At 28.0% G+C, this 19,480-nt stretch overlaps 2 protein-coding genes across 2 annotated transcripts; one reads left to right on the plus strand and one right to left on the minus strand.

The window, feature by feature from the left end:
- Positions 1 to 1,616: 1,616 nt before the first annotated feature.
- On the minus strand, positions 1,617 to 8,281 carry LOC130668643 (structural maintenance of chromosomes protein 5). The gene is made up of 3 exons (XM_057471028.1): positions 7,683 to 8,281; positions 6,408 to 6,735; positions 1,617 to 4,580 (listed from the first exon to the last, which is right to left on the minus strand). Exons 1-3 carry the CDS (start codon positions 7,742 to 7,744, stop codon positions 1,836 to 1,838), a joined length of 3,135 nt encoding a protein of 1,044 aa, XP_057327011.1. The 5' UTR covers positions 7,745 to 8,281; the 3' UTR covers positions 1,617 to 1,835.
- Positions 8,282 to 8,621: 340 nt separating this feature from the next.
- Positions 8,622 to 17,237, plus strand: LOC130668642 (DNA-directed RNA polymerase III subunit RPC2). The gene is made up of 4 exons (XM_057471027.1): positions 8,622 to 8,879; positions 9,189 to 9,343; positions 13,786 to 13,959; positions 14,030 to 17,237. Exons 1-4 carry the CDS (start codon positions 8,802 to 8,804, stop codon positions 17,034 to 17,036), a joined length of 3,414 nt encoding a protein of 1,137 aa, XP_057327010.1. The 5' UTR covers positions 8,622 to 8,801; the 3' UTR covers positions 17,037 to 17,237.
- The last annotated feature ends 2,243 nt before the right edge of the window (positions 17,238 to 19,480 follow it).

Here is a 19,480-nt window from a genome sequence, read left to right on the forward strand (position 1 = left end):
AAACATATTTTATCGTCAATAAGTCAACGTGCGATAAGATAGAATAATAATGAGTGACGTCATTCATTTAAATACAAATTTCAAAAATATTTCCGGCTCTTGTAAAAATTTAAAATTACTCATACAAATTTTAAGTGGATGAAATAAAAACAAAAAAAAATTATTTAATAAAAATATTTAATTTTCTATGTAATTATAAATTTTTAATGTAAGTAATAATTGTAATTTTGTCATAAATATAAAAGATGAAGAAACAGTTTAATAATAATAATAATAAAAAAAATAATAATAATAATAATAAGTAGGGACAAGATTTTTGCCTTAATTTTTAAATGAATTTTTCAAATGTTTGATATTGCCGCGAAAATATTTGTTTTACCATAAAAAATTTCAAACAAAAGTTGTAGGAAATTTAATTTTCTAAAATAAATCTCTCGTATAATTTTTTGATACGATCAACATTTTCACCGTAATTCCAAAATTAAGATTCATAATGAATAATTCAAATTTTTGATAATTACAAAAATCTTAATTTTGAAATCACGGCTTTTTTATTAGTCCTAAGAAAAAATTATAAGAGACATTTTTTCTATAAAATCAAATTTTGAACAAAATTATTTGAAAAAATTTATGATACGACCGATATTTTTACCGTTATTCCAAAATTGAGATTCATAATGAATAATTTAAATTTTTGATAGTTACAAAAATCTTAATTTTGAAATTACGGCTTCTTTATTAGTCCTAAGAAAAAATTATAAGAGACATTTTTTTTTTAAATTGAATTTCCTACAACTTTTGTTCAATAAGTTTTTTTAAACGACCAATATTTTTGCCGTAAAATCAAAAATTTCACATTATTAATTATTGATTATTATTTTCAAATTAAAGCAAAAATCCTGACCCTAATGATAATAATAATAAGTTATATATATTAAGGGCATTCTCAGACAGTGCCCCCCAATTTTTAAAAATATTCAATGACCTTGAACTGTCAGAGTATTACAATTTAATTGATTAATTTAAAAAAAATTAAAGCATTAATTGAAAAAAGGACAACACAGTTACAATTTTGCCGAGATGTAGATTTTTAAAAAAATTACTCATAGTTGTTATCAATTAGGAATTGAACAAAATTTAGTAAATAAATTTTAGCATAAAAAATTTGATATTCCGAATTATTGACATGAAGATTTTACTGAAATTTATTTTCAAAATTTCGTTCAATTCCTAATTGATATCAACTGTAAATAAATTTTTTTTTAAATCTTTGTGTCAGCGAAATTATAACTGCGGTGTTTTTTTGTAAACTAATACTCAAATTTTTTTTTAATTAATTATCAAAATTTAAATACGGTCATTATTAGGGACAAGATTTTTGCCTTAACTTCGAAATATTACGGCGGAAATATTGGTCTTATAAAAAAACTTTTCAAACAAAAGTTGTAGGAAATTTTATTTTCTAGAGAAAATGTCTCTTATGATTTTTTTATACGACCAATATTTTCACCGTAATTTGAAAATTGAGATTCATAATGAATTATTCAAATTTTTGTTAATTCTAAAAATCTTAATTTTGAAATTACGGTGAAAATATTGGTCGTATAAAAAAATCATAAGAGACATTTTCTCTAGAAAATAAAATTTCCTACAACTTTTATTTGAAAAATTTTTTTATACGGCCAATATTTCAATTATTAATTGCTATTTTTAAATAAAAGCAAAAATCCTGGTCCTAGTCATTATAATTGAAAGTCATTTAATATTTTAAGAAAGTAGGAGCACTATCTGAGAATGGCCTTAATGATTATAAAAAGTAAAATAATAATGAAATGTTAAGCGACAATTCTTGAGCAAAAGTTTTGCATATTAAATTTATCATTGGAAACAACAAACGGACCATTATGAACGACATGAATCCGGCAATTATCATTGTAATGTAAATGAGGAAGTATTTTAGGTGTAATTAAAAAGTATTGCGACCCTTTCTTGTTCATCGTCAATTCAACAAGTAAATCCATAACACGTCTCTCATAAACAGGATCCATTCCTTGATTTATTTCATCAACGCATCTAAATGGTACGTTGCACAACTCTTGAAGTGAAAGCATATAAATTGCAGTTGTAAAAGCTTTTTCACCCCCACTCTGTCTTTGTTGATCAAATATTTGAAGCTGATCAGTATCGCGGAACTTGACAGATATTTGCAATGCATACATTTCATAATTTTTAATATTATCAGGTACGTTGAATTTGACTTCGCCAACACAACCAACACTTGCAAAATAAGTGGAAAAGTTTTTATCGATCTGTTCAACTAATGCATTGATAAGCGGTAGCCAGTCGTCGTGTATTTTAGTGATTTGATCTTGATTCGTTTTCATTTTATCATTGAGTTGTTGCGTTTCATTGTTTAGTCTGTCGATGTCTTGTTTAAGTCTGTCATACTCTCTGAGAACTTGTTCTCCATTATCATTGTTAGCTAAACAATAAAGTTTAGCATTCGATGCTTGTATGGCTTTTTCAATATCTGAAAGATTGCTGGGTAATTTTTTAAAAGCTTTATGCAAGCTTTGAAACTCAGGATCTTGAGGATTCATGCCATTGGTTTCTCTAAGTGCTGCTTCAAAAAGTTTATCTATTTCCACTTTCATTTCATTGACTTGTCGGTCTAAATCACCGAAACGTGCTTTAGCTGCTTCGAGTCTCTCCCTCAAACTCAGTGACTCATTTGACAATTTTAATAATTCCTGCTGCATCATTTTTAACTTCAATGAATCAACATTCGATTGTGTCGCCATTGATACAACCTTCTCATACAAATTATTACACTCAGTATAATACTCAATTTGTTTATTTATCATTCTCATTATTTTTTCTTTAGTAATCGCTTTTATTTCATCAATACTCTTACGTTCAGTTTTTAATTTCAGTAGTTTACTCTTAGCGACATTTATTTCCGACTCTAATTTTTGAATTTGATTGACCTCAGAACGATATTTAGTTTTGTTATTACGTAACTCATCCAATTTTTTATTCTCTTCTTGGTAATGTTGACAGACTGTCAGCATTTCTTGACTATTATTTTCCAATTCGTAAGTTAATTCAACGATTCTCTGTTCACTTTCTTGTATTTTACTGGTATCAAGATTAATATTAAACGCACGTGCTGCACCTAGTCGTGAAATACTAGTAGATTTATCACCAGTATACTTTGATTTTCTTACATTGTAACAATTATTTGGGCTGAAGTATAATTGTACATTATCAGGAATACGATCAGAATTATCTTCAACAGCCGCAGTACCAACAGGAATATTATGAACCTGATACATTTGAACCAAATACTTCATGATAGTCAAAGGCGCTTCAAGAAACTCAATCAAGTAATGCTGGAAACCGAACTGACGAAGTTGATCAAGTGGAATGTAAGGTCTGTTGTCATACGGTCTGTTTGGGTCTGAATGAACGGCATTGATAATTAATTTACGGTCTTCTCTCAAGTATTTCAACAACAGATTCATGTCATCTTTATTCTCACATACGAAAGCTAGTAGATCACGCTGTGCTATGACACGTTCGACATATTTAGCATGATCATTGTGATCAAGTTGAAGTGTCAGCAGCATTGGTTCGTGAATTTTACCGCGAAATTTATCGAGATTTGATCTGAGCCATTTGACGCCTTCGTATGCATCATTGCTGATGTTTCTAAGAACTTCCATACGTTTGGAATCAACATCTTTAAGATTGTCTAGATAACGTTGGCTATGAGCGATATCATTTTTTATTTTTATACTGTCGTTTTTTAGTCTCGTTATTTCATCAGAATAATCATCAATTATTTTTTTTTGACTTGCGAATTGACGTTCTGATTCTTGATACCGTTTTTTAATTAAATCTTCAGATCCTAACTCGTCAATCATCAGACGCATGTCATTTTCTAATTTATTCTTACGTATTTCTGATTTTTTTATTTCTTTATCACTCATTTTTTCATTTTCTATTTCATTGCTACACTCTTTCTTACACTCATTTACTTTGTAATGATAATTTTCCAATGCCTCGATTATATTATTCAATTTATATTCGTGTTCATTTATTTTACGGCTGTGAGTATTCACTAAATTTTCCAGCTTTTTAATATCATTTTTCTTTTTAACCATAAGATCATTAGTAGGACCTAGTGTTTTTTTCAACTGTTCCAATTCTTTGTATGCTTTGTCTCTTTGTTCTTTGGTATCAGTTACGACTTTTCGTGCATCATCATATTTTAACCAGGCTCTCTTCTGCTTCAATTTTGTTAATTTTTTACTCAACGCCGTCCTCTCTCTGATACTGGATACTGACTCTTCTAATCCTTCGAGGGTTTTAGTTTCTACATCAAGTTTTGATTTTTTTTGTTGGATCTCAGCTTCCATTTTTTCTTCTGCACTACGGAGCTCAATTAATTGCATATGATAACTGTGTAATCGCGGATCACCAACAGATTTTTCAGTATTTAATAACAATTGTCGTGAATCCATCTTTGAAAAATCTGAGACTCGTTCTTGTGGTAAAAATTGACAAAGATTATCAACCTGTTCAAAGTTAAAAATAAAAACAATTATATATTTATCATAAATAGCAAAAGTAATATCTCAATTACACATCAAAATCTCTATCATACACAATAGTCTGTGTCAAAAAAATTGACTATTTTTTTTTTTAAATGTACTTTGAAAATATTGTTCAGGACAGAGTTGCGAATTTTTTGATGAGAATATTTGCAATTAAAAATTAAATTTTTAATCCGTAATTGAAATTATATCAATCAACATTGCGAAATCCATTTTTAATTCAACAACTTGAATTGAAAAATTGAAAAATTAATTTTAATTCAGAAACGAGAGATTAAATATTAAAAAATTAATTTTAATCCAGAGACGTGGGATTCTAAATTTAAAAATTAATATTTGATTCGGCACGGGGAATTCAAAATTGAAAAATTAATTTAAATGTACACACGTAGGATTAAAAATCGAAAAACTAATTTTTATTCAGACAAGTGAAATAGAAAATTTAAAAATTAGTTTTTAAATTATCACGTGGGTTTAAAATTTCAAAAATTGATTCTACTTCAAACACGTGGGATTAAAAATTAAAAAATTACTTGTTTAAATATTTTTACGAATTGAAAATTTGAAATTTACTTTTTAATTAAAAAATGTTGGATTAAAAATTAAAAAATCATTTTTAATTTGTTATTTTTGGGTTATGAAATATAAAAAAAAATTTAATTGAACCATTAATGCTATTATAAATTTAATGCGCTATTTGCAACCCTGGTTCAGGATACCGAAAAAATGACCCAATTAAAACGGGAGCTCTCAATCTTAACGTCAAGTGGTGTCTCATCGCGATTTTCTATTTCCCGTTTGATTAACATGGGAATTTTTTTTTTTAAGTTTGAAGTTTTATCATGCATTAGCAAAGCAAAGCATTGGAAAAATCAATGAACATTTTCGTTGGAAAGTGAACGCTCTACAAGAAAGGTCTCTTATCATTTTTCGATAAATTTAATTTTTCAAAAGTTATTCGAGATCAAAGTTGGATTCATAGTAAATTTTAGTATAATTTGATTTTTTCGGCGAAACTATCAGACTTATCGTAAAATGTTATCAGACCTTTTTTGTAGACAATTTTATTCTCTACGAATTATCTCGAATAAAGTTTTTTGGAATTTTGCATTGTTTTTGAGTTATTTTCATTTTAATGTCAAGTTTTTGAAATCGATCTGAGTACTGTTTTTTTTAAGAGCTTTACACTAAAATGAAAATAACTAAAAAACAATGCAAAATTCCAAAAAACTTTATTAGAGATAATTTGTAGAGAATAAAATTGTCTACAAAAAAAAGTCTTATAACATTTTACGATAAGTCTGATAGTTTCGCCGAAAAAGTCAAATTATACTAAAATTTACTATGAATCCAACTTTTACCTCGAATAACTTTTGAAAAATTAAATTTATCGAAAAATGATACGAAACCTTTTTTGTAGAGCGTTCAATTTCCAACGAAAATGTCCATTGATTTGCTAGTGCGTGATAAAATTCAAAACTTAAAAAAAAAAAAATTTCCCATGTTAATTAAATGGGAAATAGAAAATCGCGATGAGGTACCCCTTCAGTGCTGCCAGATCGTGGGGTATTTTTATTCCTTCTCGTGGTGAAATAGCATGGAGTGTAATGGCAGAAGGGGTCATTTTTTCGGTGTGGAATGATATTTGCAGAGTATGTACTTTCTTAAAAAACAAATTGTCGATTTTTTTGATACAGATTAATACACAAGTCTATGAAAATTACAGTCCTGTGAAAGAAAACTGCTACCTCGATGTAAATAAACTAATTAAATAAAAAATTAAATCACCTGTATATTAAAATCCTGAATAACTTCACGAATTTTACTTTCAATAACCGGATGTCCATCAATCATCCATGTAGTTTTATTTTCCGTCGTAAATGAACGGCTTATTTTAATAATTTTATTTACTGTTTGTTGAATATGAATTTCAATATATGCTTTCTGACATCCTGTACGTATATATTGTGAAATATGACCAGGTTTACCCAGTGTTTTAGGTGTTGCGCCTAATCCAAGAGCTAAAGCTGACACCAATGTTGATTTACCAGAACCATTTGGTCCTATTACCATATTTAAATTACGTCCTGGTGTTACCACAGCCTCACTGTATGTGCTAATAATTAAAAATTATTTTTAGTTTAGGATCATAAGTAATGATCCTGAAGTTAACATGAGTGTGAATCTAGCAGACATCAGATGAATTTAAAATTATAAATAAATAGAGTAAATAATTAATGAAATAAATTTGAAAAAAAGGCGCATTTAAAAAATTAAAAAATTTATAAGTGCATTTTTTAAATTATTTACTCCATATCACCATCCAATTACGTCCAAGATCATTCCTTCAGGAGTTCGATCAGGAAATACCCACGTATGCGACTACGTTACCATCTTTCCTGCGTGTGGCATGTATGATTTGCTCAATTGCACTTGTTTTCATCGTCCTGCTTCCATGCAGGATAACACTGTCCTGGTTGAACTCCTCAACGAATCTTCTTGTGTTAACAGAACATCGTTAAGCATTCTCTCAAATTATTTACTCTATTTATTTATAATTTTTATTTTGTCTGATGTCTGCTACATTCAAACTCATAAGTTAATACGATCCTGAAGTTAGCGGACAGTTAAAAATTTTCGGATTTTTTTTTCAACAAATCAATTACAAAAAAATTAAAAATAAAAATATGCACATGTAGAAAATTTTAAAAACTACAGGTGCAATTTTTTCAAATTTTTTTTTTTATAATTTACCGTCTAAAAGAAAATCCAAAAATTATTAGACGTCGGCTAACTTCAGTATCATAAGTTAATTAACTGTTAACAGACAATTAACAATATATGAAATTTTTTTTAAAAAGTAAATTACAAAAAAATAAAAAATAAAAATATGCACATGTAGAAAATTAAAAAAACTACAAGCGCAATTTTTTGAATATTTCATTTTTCTACAGTTTATTATTTTAACAAAATCAAAAAATTACTAGACGTCGACTAACTTCGGTATCATTATAAGTCACAGAATAAAAGAACAATAAATAAGTTAATAAATTATATACTTACATAAAATCTTTGAGGTATATTTTTCTAATGATACCTTTGTCTTGAAATTTTTCTCCAGGCATTTTTATTTATTTTTTAAATATCAATTTTGAAAATTATTTATAATTATCTTCAATCTTTATTAATATTTTAAAAATACGAATTACTATTGTTTTAGTTGTTAAGCAGATGACAAACAAAACCAAGGTGGCTTATAAATCTCGACATTATATATTTATATGCATATAAATATATAAATTTATGATAGTATTCAATTTTTAGCAGGCACAGACAGGCATGAACGTTTGTTTACACAAAAAGCGCGGTTATAATTGTGTTTCATTTATTTTTACTATAATGTATGCTTCAAAAATATATCAAACTATATATTCTCGAATATATTACGCATAATTTATAGCTCTCTTATAAATTGGCGGGAGGAATTCAAATTTCTGCAAATTTTTGTAAACAATTCGTTTGTTCGTCGCTTGTTCTTCAATGTTTGCTATAAATAATATTAGTTTGTTTTTTATTTTTTTAAATTTAAATTATTAAAAATTTATTTGAAGTTAGCGATGACTATACTCATTTTTAATACTTTTTATTTTTTTTCCATTTATCTTGATTTGTTTGTTAATATCCGACTAAAAAATAGCTTTTGTTTCTATATTTATAATTAATTATTAAAATTTTCATTATGCCCGTTGTTCTAATACTAGTTGTGCGCATGCGCAACCGTATACTCTATGTTTTAAATTATTATTCATGTTCTAATTAAATGAGTAATTCCTGGTGGAAATTTTTCGGGCTTTTCTCTGAAAAACTCTTTAAAACTTTGGAAAAGTTTTTAGGATAAATTTATTAATTGTTTTCAAATTCAAAATTTTTCCCGCGTGACAATGAACTGCCCAGAAGGTGGCGTCAGCTCCGACTCTAGTAACCTCCCAGAATAACAAGGGAAATAATAAAATCTCACGCAATCACACACGTGTTTTTACGTATAATATATTTCAGCATATATTAATTTCCTATAGATTTAGGTTAAATAAAAATTTTTTATTGTTATAAAAAGTAACAATAATATACTAGTGTTAAAAACAAACTATTAATTGATAAATAGTTAAAATAATATATAGAATAATGGGTGAAATGAGAATGAGTGCTTCAGAGCACATAAAAGATGAAGAAAAACATAAAAGAGTTATCCAGCATATCGAGGTAATTTTGTTTCTTATAAATTATATTTAATTTTAATTATTTATTTATTCAAAAACTTAAGTGATTAATGATCATGAAGTTGACAGACAATCAGCAATTTTCGGAGTTTTTTTTAACAAATCAATTATAAAAAAATATGAAATAAAAATATGCACATGTAGAAAATTTAAAAAACTACAGGTGCAATTTTTTCAAATATTTTTTTTTATAATTTATCGTTTAAAAAAAATTCAAATATTATCAGACCTCGGCTGACTTCAGTATCATAATAATTTGAATTAAAATATTATTATTATTATTTTTTTTTAGAACAAATGGAAACTTGTACCGGCATTTTTAAAAGGCAAAGGATTAGTGAAACAACACGTTGATTCTTTTAATTATTTTATAAATGTCGAAATAAAAAAAATTGTCGCAGCTAACAGTTTGGTCACTACAGAGTCTACTGCTTCATTTTATCTCAAGTAATTATAAATATTTTAATTAACAATAAATAATTAAATTGCTATATAAGTGTGAATGTAGCAGGCATGAGACAATTTATAAATTTAAAATAAATAAATAAATTTAATGAAATAGTGAAATTTAAAAAAATGCGCGTACTAATTTTTCATCGATCTATATACGCATTTTTTAATTTTTATTGTGCTTAAATTTGATTTATTTATTTGAAAAATTGACACTTGTCAGTTATGTTCATACGGTTCCATATCAAAACAACTTTTGAAATTGACCTTTTAGGATTTGAATTTTAGAAAATTGAACTGTTGAGGTTTGAACTTTGATAAATCCCAACTTTTAAAATAATGTAATCAACAATAAAAATAACAGCCACAAAGATAATTTATGAACTGATTAATGGAACTTAATTTATGATATAATCATAGAATTATTTGTACAACTTAAGGCTGGGCCGCACCTAATGAAGTCCTGAATTTAAGAATTCTAATTATTCATTAAATAATTATCATAACAGCAATTTTCTTAGCTTCCGACTAAAAGCCAGGACGAACTTCCTCGGAAGATTTTCATCATCCGAGTCTCATAAATATTCAAAAAGTAATTAGAATTCTTAAATTCAGGACTTTGTTAGGTGCGGCCCACCCTTAATGATAGAGAACAACCAATCTATATGATTAACAGAATAAGGAAAATTTTGTTTCCGCCATATTTATATGATAGAATTAGTTAATGTTATTGAAATTGGAATCATTAGATAGTTCTTGATTTGAACTTGTGTCTTTTCATAGTTTAAACTCTTTTTAATTGCCAAGTATTGAGATAGATAGATTTATCTATATCATTCGAATTACATTTAAATTACGTGAAAAAAAAGATCGTATTTATTTTCTTTAAATAAATTAATACTTTAATTATTCTGTCACTAAATATGGCTGAATGTCACTGAATATATAGCTATATTATTTATATCGCGGTACTTCTTATACTCCCTTTTGGTTTTAGGAAACTTCTCAAAGCCAAAAAAGTGTGCATAGAAAAAATAACGATTCATTGACACAAAAAATCTTTACTCGCCTAAAGGAAATTTTGACTTACCCCAATAAATTTTTTGCATTGTGAATTGAAAACAAAAATTTATTTAGAACTAGAAAAAATTAGTTGGTGCAAGGAATTATTTCTTGAGCAAAAAAATCTTTTCTCGCCCCAAGACAATTTTTGTATTTAATTGATAATGCATACAACTTCTTGGTGCAAATTAAAATTTTGTTGCGGCAAGAAATCCTTTTTTTCTGCGTATTTTATAAATTTAATAGTGATATTTAGGCAGTCACGTAGTGACTGCAGGTTGCTCGTATTAATTAATCTTTCCTATCAATAAATTTTAACAATTTTAAATAACACCATAAATTTTAACTAACTTTTTTAACTTGAAATTGTACTATACTTAGATAATTATTGCATAATAATACAAGTAATGAACTTTTATTTTTTTTAACTAAACAATATTATTTGAATCGATTGAGTATAACAATCGAATAAAATTATATAATTATTATAATGAAAAGTTCATTACTACAAGACGCAAATATTTAATAATTTCAATTTCTGAAAACCTTGGAGCAACAATACATAAATAAAGTAAAAGCTCCTATACCTGCTCAGTACCATTAGTCGCTCACTTTGACTGTTTAAGGCGTTTTTTTATAATTTTTATAAAAAAAAATTACAACTAAAAATATTATTATTGATAAATAATTATTTGTGAATCTAAATATATTAAAATATCATGTATCAAATTATTTTATAATAGATTATAAATTTAAATTAAATGACTGTTTTCAAAATCGCGCTCAGCCGGGCATTTTTTACTTTAACGTTCATTCCTTAGATTAAATTTTGGTTACGCCAAATTTTTTAAGAATTGTTATAACTATATCTTATTAAATACATTTTTAAAATTCATGAAATTTCATATTATGAAAGAATAAAGAAGTATAATTTATAAATTATTTTCCAAATCAATAAACTTATCATAGTTTAATTGATATTGTCTTTGCGCGACTATAGGACCATGTGTTGGTCGAGTAATGGTACATCACAACTTTTAGTGAGTGACTATGGGTACACTCAAGGACCTTATTTAAAAAATTAATAATAATTAATTATCAAGATTATTCTTGAAACTTAAATTTTATTCTAATACTCGAAACTCAAAAAATAACTATAAAAAAAAATATGGTTTTTCATTTTATTTATCAATTTATATTGAGTGATTTATTCTCACTCCAATGAAAAGTGAGCGGGTATAGGGGCTTTTACCTAAGTAAAATAATAAAAATATACTTTTAAATATTTTAATACTTAGAACTTATTTATTTATTTATTTAACGCCCCTCGGCAATTATACATAGTAATAACAATTAAAATAAAATATAATATAAAGTGTGAATATTTAATCATCAGCGTAATTTTAATTACAATAATAACCAAAAAACAAAATAAAAAAAATCATAACCAGAATACTTAGTTTAAAATTGCCCTTCTAGCTTTTTCTTTGCAACTATCCGATGATGCTCCAAAAAATCTACTTCTGTGGAATCTTCATTAATAATTTTGGAAATTCTATATAAGGTAAAATTTTCTAATACCGGAACGACGAAGGGTATATGACTGACTTTTATCGTTTTAAAAATATTCAAATAGATTATAAACCAAAATAATTTATTACATCATATAGAATAGACATTCGCCTATTCAAAAATAATCAAATCAGTTCATTTTTCTTAAATTTAATATAAAAAAAAAATTTTTTTTCTATTACACCCAAAAGACCCAATACCGGAACGCTGAAATAGCCTTGTCCCAATACGGGAATTCGGTTGTCCTAATAACAGAACAGTAAATAAAATGAGTTATTTTTTGCTTTTATTCATAGTGAAAATATTAACAATTATCAAATAATATTAATGTAAAACAAGTGTGAATATAGCAGACATCAGACATCTTTAAAATTATAAATAAATAAGATAACTAATTAAAAAAATAATGAATTAATGTCAGAGGATATAAGAACCAAAAATGGTGTAAATTAACGAATTATTATTTGCTGCAAATAATAATTCGTTAATTTACACCATTTTTTGTTCTTATATCCTCTGACATTAATTCATTTAGAATTAACTAAGGATCTGATTCAAATTTAATAAAAAAATAATATTTATAAAAAAAAGACTATTAATTTCAAAATTTTTTGAATGCGCATTTTTTGAAATTTTATTCCATTCATTTACTCGATTTGTTAATAATTTTAAATTTGTCTGATGTCTGCTATGTCACACTCATAATTTAAAATGTATTTAAAATTTTTAAATGATTAAATATTCAATGAAAATAAATATTTTGAACTGAAGAATAGAAACAAAATACTACATCTGAGGTTACACTATAAAAATAATTTAAAAAAAAAAAAACTAAACATAAAAATTTATTTTTTATGATTTAAATTAGAGTTTATCTATATTTAATGCATTTTTTATAACAATCATACATACTGCATTAAAAATTAGGGCTCCAGTAATAATTAATATTGCACTTGATTTAGCCAGTCAATAAGACTCACCGTTAATGTCTATCGATAACATTAATATGACTGGCTGTTTCGGTACTGGACACGGGTTCATTTTGGTGTACCAATAGACGAACGGTAAAATTAATATAATAATACTATTTTTTTCATATTGTTAATATGTTTTCTTGAATTTTATGCCATTCAAGATGCATATACATAAAAAAAGTTAATGAAAAGTAATTCTATACATTTTCAACAATACCATTGACTGATTTCTTAGCAAAAACCATTAAGAGGCATGAAAAAGTCATGAATCCGAGACTATTGCTATAGTTAACATTTTTTTTTTATATTTCGGATATATTCTAAAATCTATTTTATATCCTATTTTGTTATTAAAAGATGAAGGTTTTAAATGAAGAAAGTTTTATTTAATTTCATGGCGTACGAGTTAGAATATAATATAATGATTATCAAATCGTTCCGGTATTGGGTCTTGTTCCGGTATTGGGACATTTACCTTAGTGGAGAGCGTGTCGAAAAACGCGATCTTACTATAGGAATCTCCATTATCCTATTAGACCTCAAGTTTATATTTGGTACAGCAAAACCCAACATACCAAGCAGTACCGAAGCTTCAAGATGCCCGTTGATAATGTTAAACCCACAGCACAATGTTAAATATCTTCTCCTATCAGCTAAGGAAGATAGTCCAGTATATTCATAGGCTTATAAAAGTTTAAATTTTAAAAGTTCACTTGTTTGAAATTCAAATCCTAAAAGTTCGATTTCAAATGTTATTTCGTTCGGACACCGCTCACACTCATAATTGTTTTACTGTATAATTAATTCTCTTTTATTTTTTTTCAAACTCAGATATTTGGATGTCAGAGTTGGAAAACCAGAAGAAGTAGAATTTGGTGAAACTAAAACACTGACTCCTCACGAATGTCGACTACGAGATTTAACTTATTCAGCTTCTATTTTCGTTGATATTGAATATACTCTCACTAATAAACGAATGATTAAAAAAGATCTTTGTATCGGAAGGTAATTTTCAAATTTCATATTCAAATAAAACATTAAAATTTTCCAATAAATTAATCAAATTTATTTACAGAATGCCAATAATGTTGAAAAGTTCAAACTGCGTATTAAAAGATGCATCTCACTTTCAACTGTCAAAATTGAATGAATGTCCCCATGACCCTGGTGGTTATTTTATAATAAATGGCCAAGAAAAAGTGATTCTCATTCAAGAACAAATGATAAGAAATCGTGTTATCATTGAGAAAGATAATAAAGGCTGTATTATGGCGTCTTGTAACAGTTCAACCCATGAAAGAAAAACCAAAACAAATATTGTGGGTAAAGGTGGCAAATATTATCTACGTCACAATATATTTCAAGACGACATACCAATAGTCGTAATATTCAAAGCAATGGGAATTGTTTCCGATCAAGAAATAATCCAATTGATTGGAACTGACGAAGAATTCATGGAAAAATTTGCATCAAGTATCGAAGATTGCCGTCTGTGTAAAGTATTTTCACAAAACCAAGCACTGAAATATCTTGCAGTCAAAAGAAAACATCGAAGATTTCCCACGAGTCAAAAAATGTCTCCAGCAGATGAAATCAGTGACTTATTGGCTCAAAATATACTGAGTCATGTGCCGCTTGTTGACTATAATTTCAAAGTCAAAGCGACGTATCTAGCAGTCATGATACGACGTGTGATAAGAGCACAGTCTGATAGTTCATTGATAGACGACCGTGATTACTACGGTAATAAAAGACTAGAATTGGCTGGGTCTCTACTGTCATTGATGTTCGAAGATTTATTCAAACGTTACAATTTAAATCTTAAACAGACAACAGATAAAAATATAAATAAAGTCAAAGCATCAGAATACAATATAACAAAACATATGAAAGGAGATTTGATAACAAACGGTCTAGTATTCGCAATATCGTCTGGTAACTGGACGATAAAACGTTTCAAAATGGAGCGTAAAGGTGTAACGCAGATTTTATCACGACTGTCATATATTTCTGCACTAGGAATGATGACCAGAGTTAACTCACAGTTTGAAAAAACACGTAAAGTATCAGGACCGCGATCTCTACAAGCGTCTCAATGGGGAATGTTGTGTCCTAGTGACACACCCGAAGGAGAAGGTTGTGGTCTAGTTAAAAATCTCGCATTGATGACCCATATTACGACAGAGATTGAAGAAAAACCAATAGTGCGATTGGTATTTAATTTAGGGGTCGAAAGCATTAATATTCTCAGCGGCGAAGAAATAAATAGTAAAGATGTTTACATGGTATTTTTAAATGGTAACATACTCGGAGTGATTAAAAATTACAATAGACTTGTCAATGTCTTCCGGATGTTACGTCGCAGAGGTCTCGTTGATCCTTTTGTTTCAATTTATTTGCAGCATAAACACAAGTGCGTGCAAATAAGTTCCGATGGCGGGCGGCTTTGTCGTCCATACATTATTATAAAACATGGGCAGCCTTTGATTACAAGTGAAGATATCAGTAAACTTGAACAAGGTGTCAAAAGCTTCGATGATTATCTACAAGATGGATACGTTGAGTACTTAGATGTCAATGAAGAAAATGATTGTCATATTGCATTTAATGAACAAACTGTTACGTACAAAACAACCCACTTAGAAATCGAGCCGTTCACTTTACTGGGTGTCTGTGCAGGACTCGTACCTTACCCTCACCACAACCAAAGTCCTCGTAATACTTATCAGTGTGCTATGGGTAAGCAAGCGATGGGTACTATCGGTTACAATCAACGTAATCGTATTGATACATTGATGTACAATTTAGTTTACCCACAAAAACCCATGGTATCATCGCGTACCATTGAACTTATTAACTTTGACAAATTACCTGCTGGACAGAATGCGACTGTTGCTGTAATGTCTTACAGTGGCTACGATATTGAAGACGCATTGATTTTAAACAAAGCGTCAATTGATCGTGGCTACGGCAGATGTTTAGTTTATCGTAGCGTTAAGACAACATTAAAAAAATATGGAAGTTCAACAACTTCACTCCAAGACCGTATAATGGGGCCTTTAATTGATAGTAAAACTAAAAAACATGTTTGGAAGCATGAGGCTATTGATCTAGATGGTATCGTTGCATCTGGAGTTATGGTTGACAAGGGAAGAGTAATGATTAATAAATCTGTTCCAACAAATATAAATACAACACCTGGCAATCCAGCTTCTAGTGCACCGATAGAATATCGTGAGGTTCCGGCTTGTTATAAAGGAACAGTACCGTCTTATATAGAACGAGTTATGGTTGCGACAAATAATAGTAACGAGTGTTTAATTAAATTGTCTCTACGGCAAACAAGAAGACCGGAAATAGGTGATAAGTTTAGTAGTAGACATGGACAGAAAGGTGTTACTGGTTTGATTGTTGAACAAGAGGACATGCCGTTTAATGATCAAGGTATTTGTCCTGACATGATCATGAACCCGCATGGATTCCCATCGAGAATGACAGTGGGCAAGTTGATTGAACTACTGGCGGGAAAAGCTGGAGTACTCAAAGGTGAGCAACACTATGGTACCGCTTTTGGTGGCTCAAAAGTATCAGATGTATGTGAGGAATTAGCACGTCAGGGATACAATTATCTTGGCAAAGATATGTTTTACTCGGGAACAACGGGCGAACCACTGCAAGCTTACATTTATTCTGGGCCTGTTTATTATCAGAAATTGAAGCATATGGTTCAAGATAAAATGCACGCACGTGCGCGAGGACCACGTGCTGTTCTAACCCGGCAACCAACTGAGGGACGATCTAAAGACGGTGGTTTGAGATTGGGTGAAATGGAGAGAGATTGTTTGATTGGCTACGGTGCTAGTATGATGTTACTAGAAAGATTGATGATCTCTAGTGATTCTTTTGATGTTGATGTCTGTAACAAGTGCGGGTTGATGGGTTACAGTGGGTGGTGTCATAATTGTAAGTCAACTGGATGTGTTTCCACGATAACTATGCCCTATGCTTGTAAACTTTTATTCCAAGAATTACAATCGATGAATATTGTACCGAGATTATCACTTAAGAATTATTGTGATTAATTATTTATATGTTAAATAAATATATCAGTATTTGTTTAGATTTTATTATTGAATGTGGAATTAAATTTTATTAATTGTCAAACTTGTAACCAATTAAATGTTTATTTTTAAATTATTATGCTACTGATAATTAATTTTTGGTGGCATTCAAATATAATAAAATCTAGAACTGATATATTTTTATTTTAATAAATATATAAGCTTACAATAATTTAGCTCTAATTAAATAATACATTGGATTAATGTAATTGATTCAAATCCAATAGATTAAAAGTAATTAATGATAGTAATTTATATTTAAAAGTAAAATTAAATTTTTTTATTGTATACAAATTATTTTGTAGTTATTTAAGAATTAAGTTAAATAAATAAATAATCATTAATTTTAATAGAAAATTTTATTTTTATTAATTATTGACAACTTGCAGTTTTGTTATGAGTCAATTGTTATTCAAATTTCATTGTTTATAAAATCATCAATTGATTTCAAGTTTCACTATCATAAAGTGAAAGCTAGTTTTATCATAAAGATTTGAGTTTGAAAAAATTTTTCTTAATACTAAAGGATCATTAATTATTTTCTTTGAAAAAATTATCATAACACGGTGGCCACATTTTTGAAAAACCTGGAAATGTCAAGGAATTATAAATATTCTGGGAAAATCAGCGAAAAGTCGGAGAATTTTGACACAAAATTAAAAAAATGTTCTTTATTTTTTTTTTGACTGGAAAAATCCGATAAATTTTTGACTTTTCGCTAAGAAAATCGACGATTTTCGAAAAATTGGGAAGTTATTATTTTCACCCCGATTTTCGAAAGACAAGTTTTCATCAGATGTCGACGTTTTGAGGTCCTAGGAAGCTATTCTGACTATTTTCAGAATGATGTCCGAGTGTATGTATGTGTGTGTGTGTGTAAACTCTTTGTAACTTTTTAACTAATGAATCGATTTAGATGGTTGAGGTGGCAATCGAAAGAGTTTGTTGGCCCTCAACTTTCCTGAAAATTTCAGATCATTTGAACAAGCAGACTCAAAAATATTGGCAAATTACGAAAAAAAAAAAATTTTTTTTTTAGTTTTTTAGTGATTTCTCAAAAACGACTTGAACGATCGACTTCAAAATCTAATCAGCTCTAGAATTCAAGAAAACGCGCCGATTGACACCTCAAACGTCAAAATCGGTTGATTAGTTCAAAAGATATCGGTGCTGAAAAGTTAAAAAAATAACATTTTATGTTATTTTTTCCAGATAAATCAAAATATAATGTGCTAAAATGTGTCTGAAATCATACCAACTCTTTCTCAATATAGTCTCTTCCGATCATCAGATAATGTCATATAACTTGTTCCTTATTTTTAAACATATTGTCAGCAAAAAATTGAAAAACCCAGTCTTTAATTTTTTTCTCGGATATTCCATATATTATAGCTCTGACCTAAGTCAAAACTCATTAAAATCTTAATTTTGATCACTGACATTGATTTCTGCCTCAACACATTTATTTCAGAGAAGATGGTAAAACAGCATTTAATACTTCAACGCAGAATAATTCAAAAAAAGTTAATGATACAATTACGGAACATATTGCGAAATGTAGTGCGGCGAATTTTTATGTCAATGAAGAAAATTTAGCAGTCAGAAATAGTGAAAAATTTGGCGCATTACGCAACCAGTGCATAAGCGAAATTGAAAAAATGAAGATAACATTTGTTGGTAAAAGTAATGTAACGTATCATTATGTTTTAAATAATAAATGTGTACACAAATTAGCTTTAAGTTTAAAATATGTTAGTGATAGTACTATTTTAGATTCTGTCATTCAGTCTATTTTTCCACTATATGCTGGAATAATAAATTACCGGTTAAAAAAAGCATTAAGAAGAAAGAAATTGTTATTCAGTGCTACTGATTTAATTGATGATATTTTCCAAGAACTACAACTCCCAAATACTTTTACGAGGGATATTTTTAAATTTCTATCCAATGACGATTTAAAAAAATTACAATGAAATATTTATACGAATATTTTTACTTAGTATTACTTAGTTTGTAACAAATTAGTAGTCATTATCAAGTAAATTTAATGAAGTAATTTTTATTACATGTATTTTATTATTATTATATTAATATTGTATTAGTTAAAGACATTTTGTTAAGCTTTGTAAATATATAAACTTATATTTACATTATGTATAATTCTATTAACCCTGTTATTGGCGTAAGCTGTTGGGTTTGTTTTTTTTCAATGAAATAAAATAAAATTATTATTATATGAATCAAAATACTTTATTTTAGAAAATTTCCCGCATGAAAACAAAGTATATTTTTATTTTATATACGAAAATATATAATTATATAAAGCGGCAAAAATTTATGTATGTTTGAATATAATGTTCAAATAAGTTTTTCTCTACACGAGTCAACTCTACAGACAAAGTTTT

The sequence above is a fragment of the Microplitis mediator genome, chromosome 5, assembly GCF_029852145.1.
Source record: "Microplitis mediator isolate UGA2020A chromosome 5, iyMicMedi2.1, whole genome shotgun sequence".
In the NCBI taxonomy this organism is placed as follows: Eukaryota; Metazoa; Arthropoda; class Insecta; order Hymenoptera; family Braconidae; genus Microplitis; species Microplitis mediator.

Excerpts from the sequence above, each read along its gene's own strand:
- LOC130668643 (XM_057471028.1), bottom strand. The coding sequence starts at position 7,744 with ATGCCTGGAGAAAAATTTCAAGACAAAGGTATCATTAGAAAAATATAC. Across the intron at positions 6,736-7,682 it reads ATATACCTCAAAGATTTTAT|CACATACAGTGAGGCTGTGG; the intron begins GTAAGTATATAA and ends TTTAATTATTAG. Across the intron at positions 4,581-6,407 it reads TTCAGGATTTTAATATACAG|GTTGATAATCTTTGTCAATT; the intron begins GTGATTTAATTT and ends AACTTTGAACAG.
- LOC130668642 (XM_057471027.1), top strand. The coding sequence starts at position 8,802 with ATGGGTGAAATGAGAATGAGTGCTTCAGAGCACATAAAAGATGAAGAA. Across the intron at positions 9,344-13,785 it reads ACTGCTTCATTTTATCTCAA|ATATTTGGATGTCAGAGTTG; the intron begins GTAATTATAAAT and ends TTTCAAACTCAG. Across the intron at positions 13,960-14,029 it reads AAAGATCTTTGTATCGGAAG|AATGCCAATAATGTTGAAAA; the intron begins GTAATTTTCAAA and ends ATTTATTTACAG.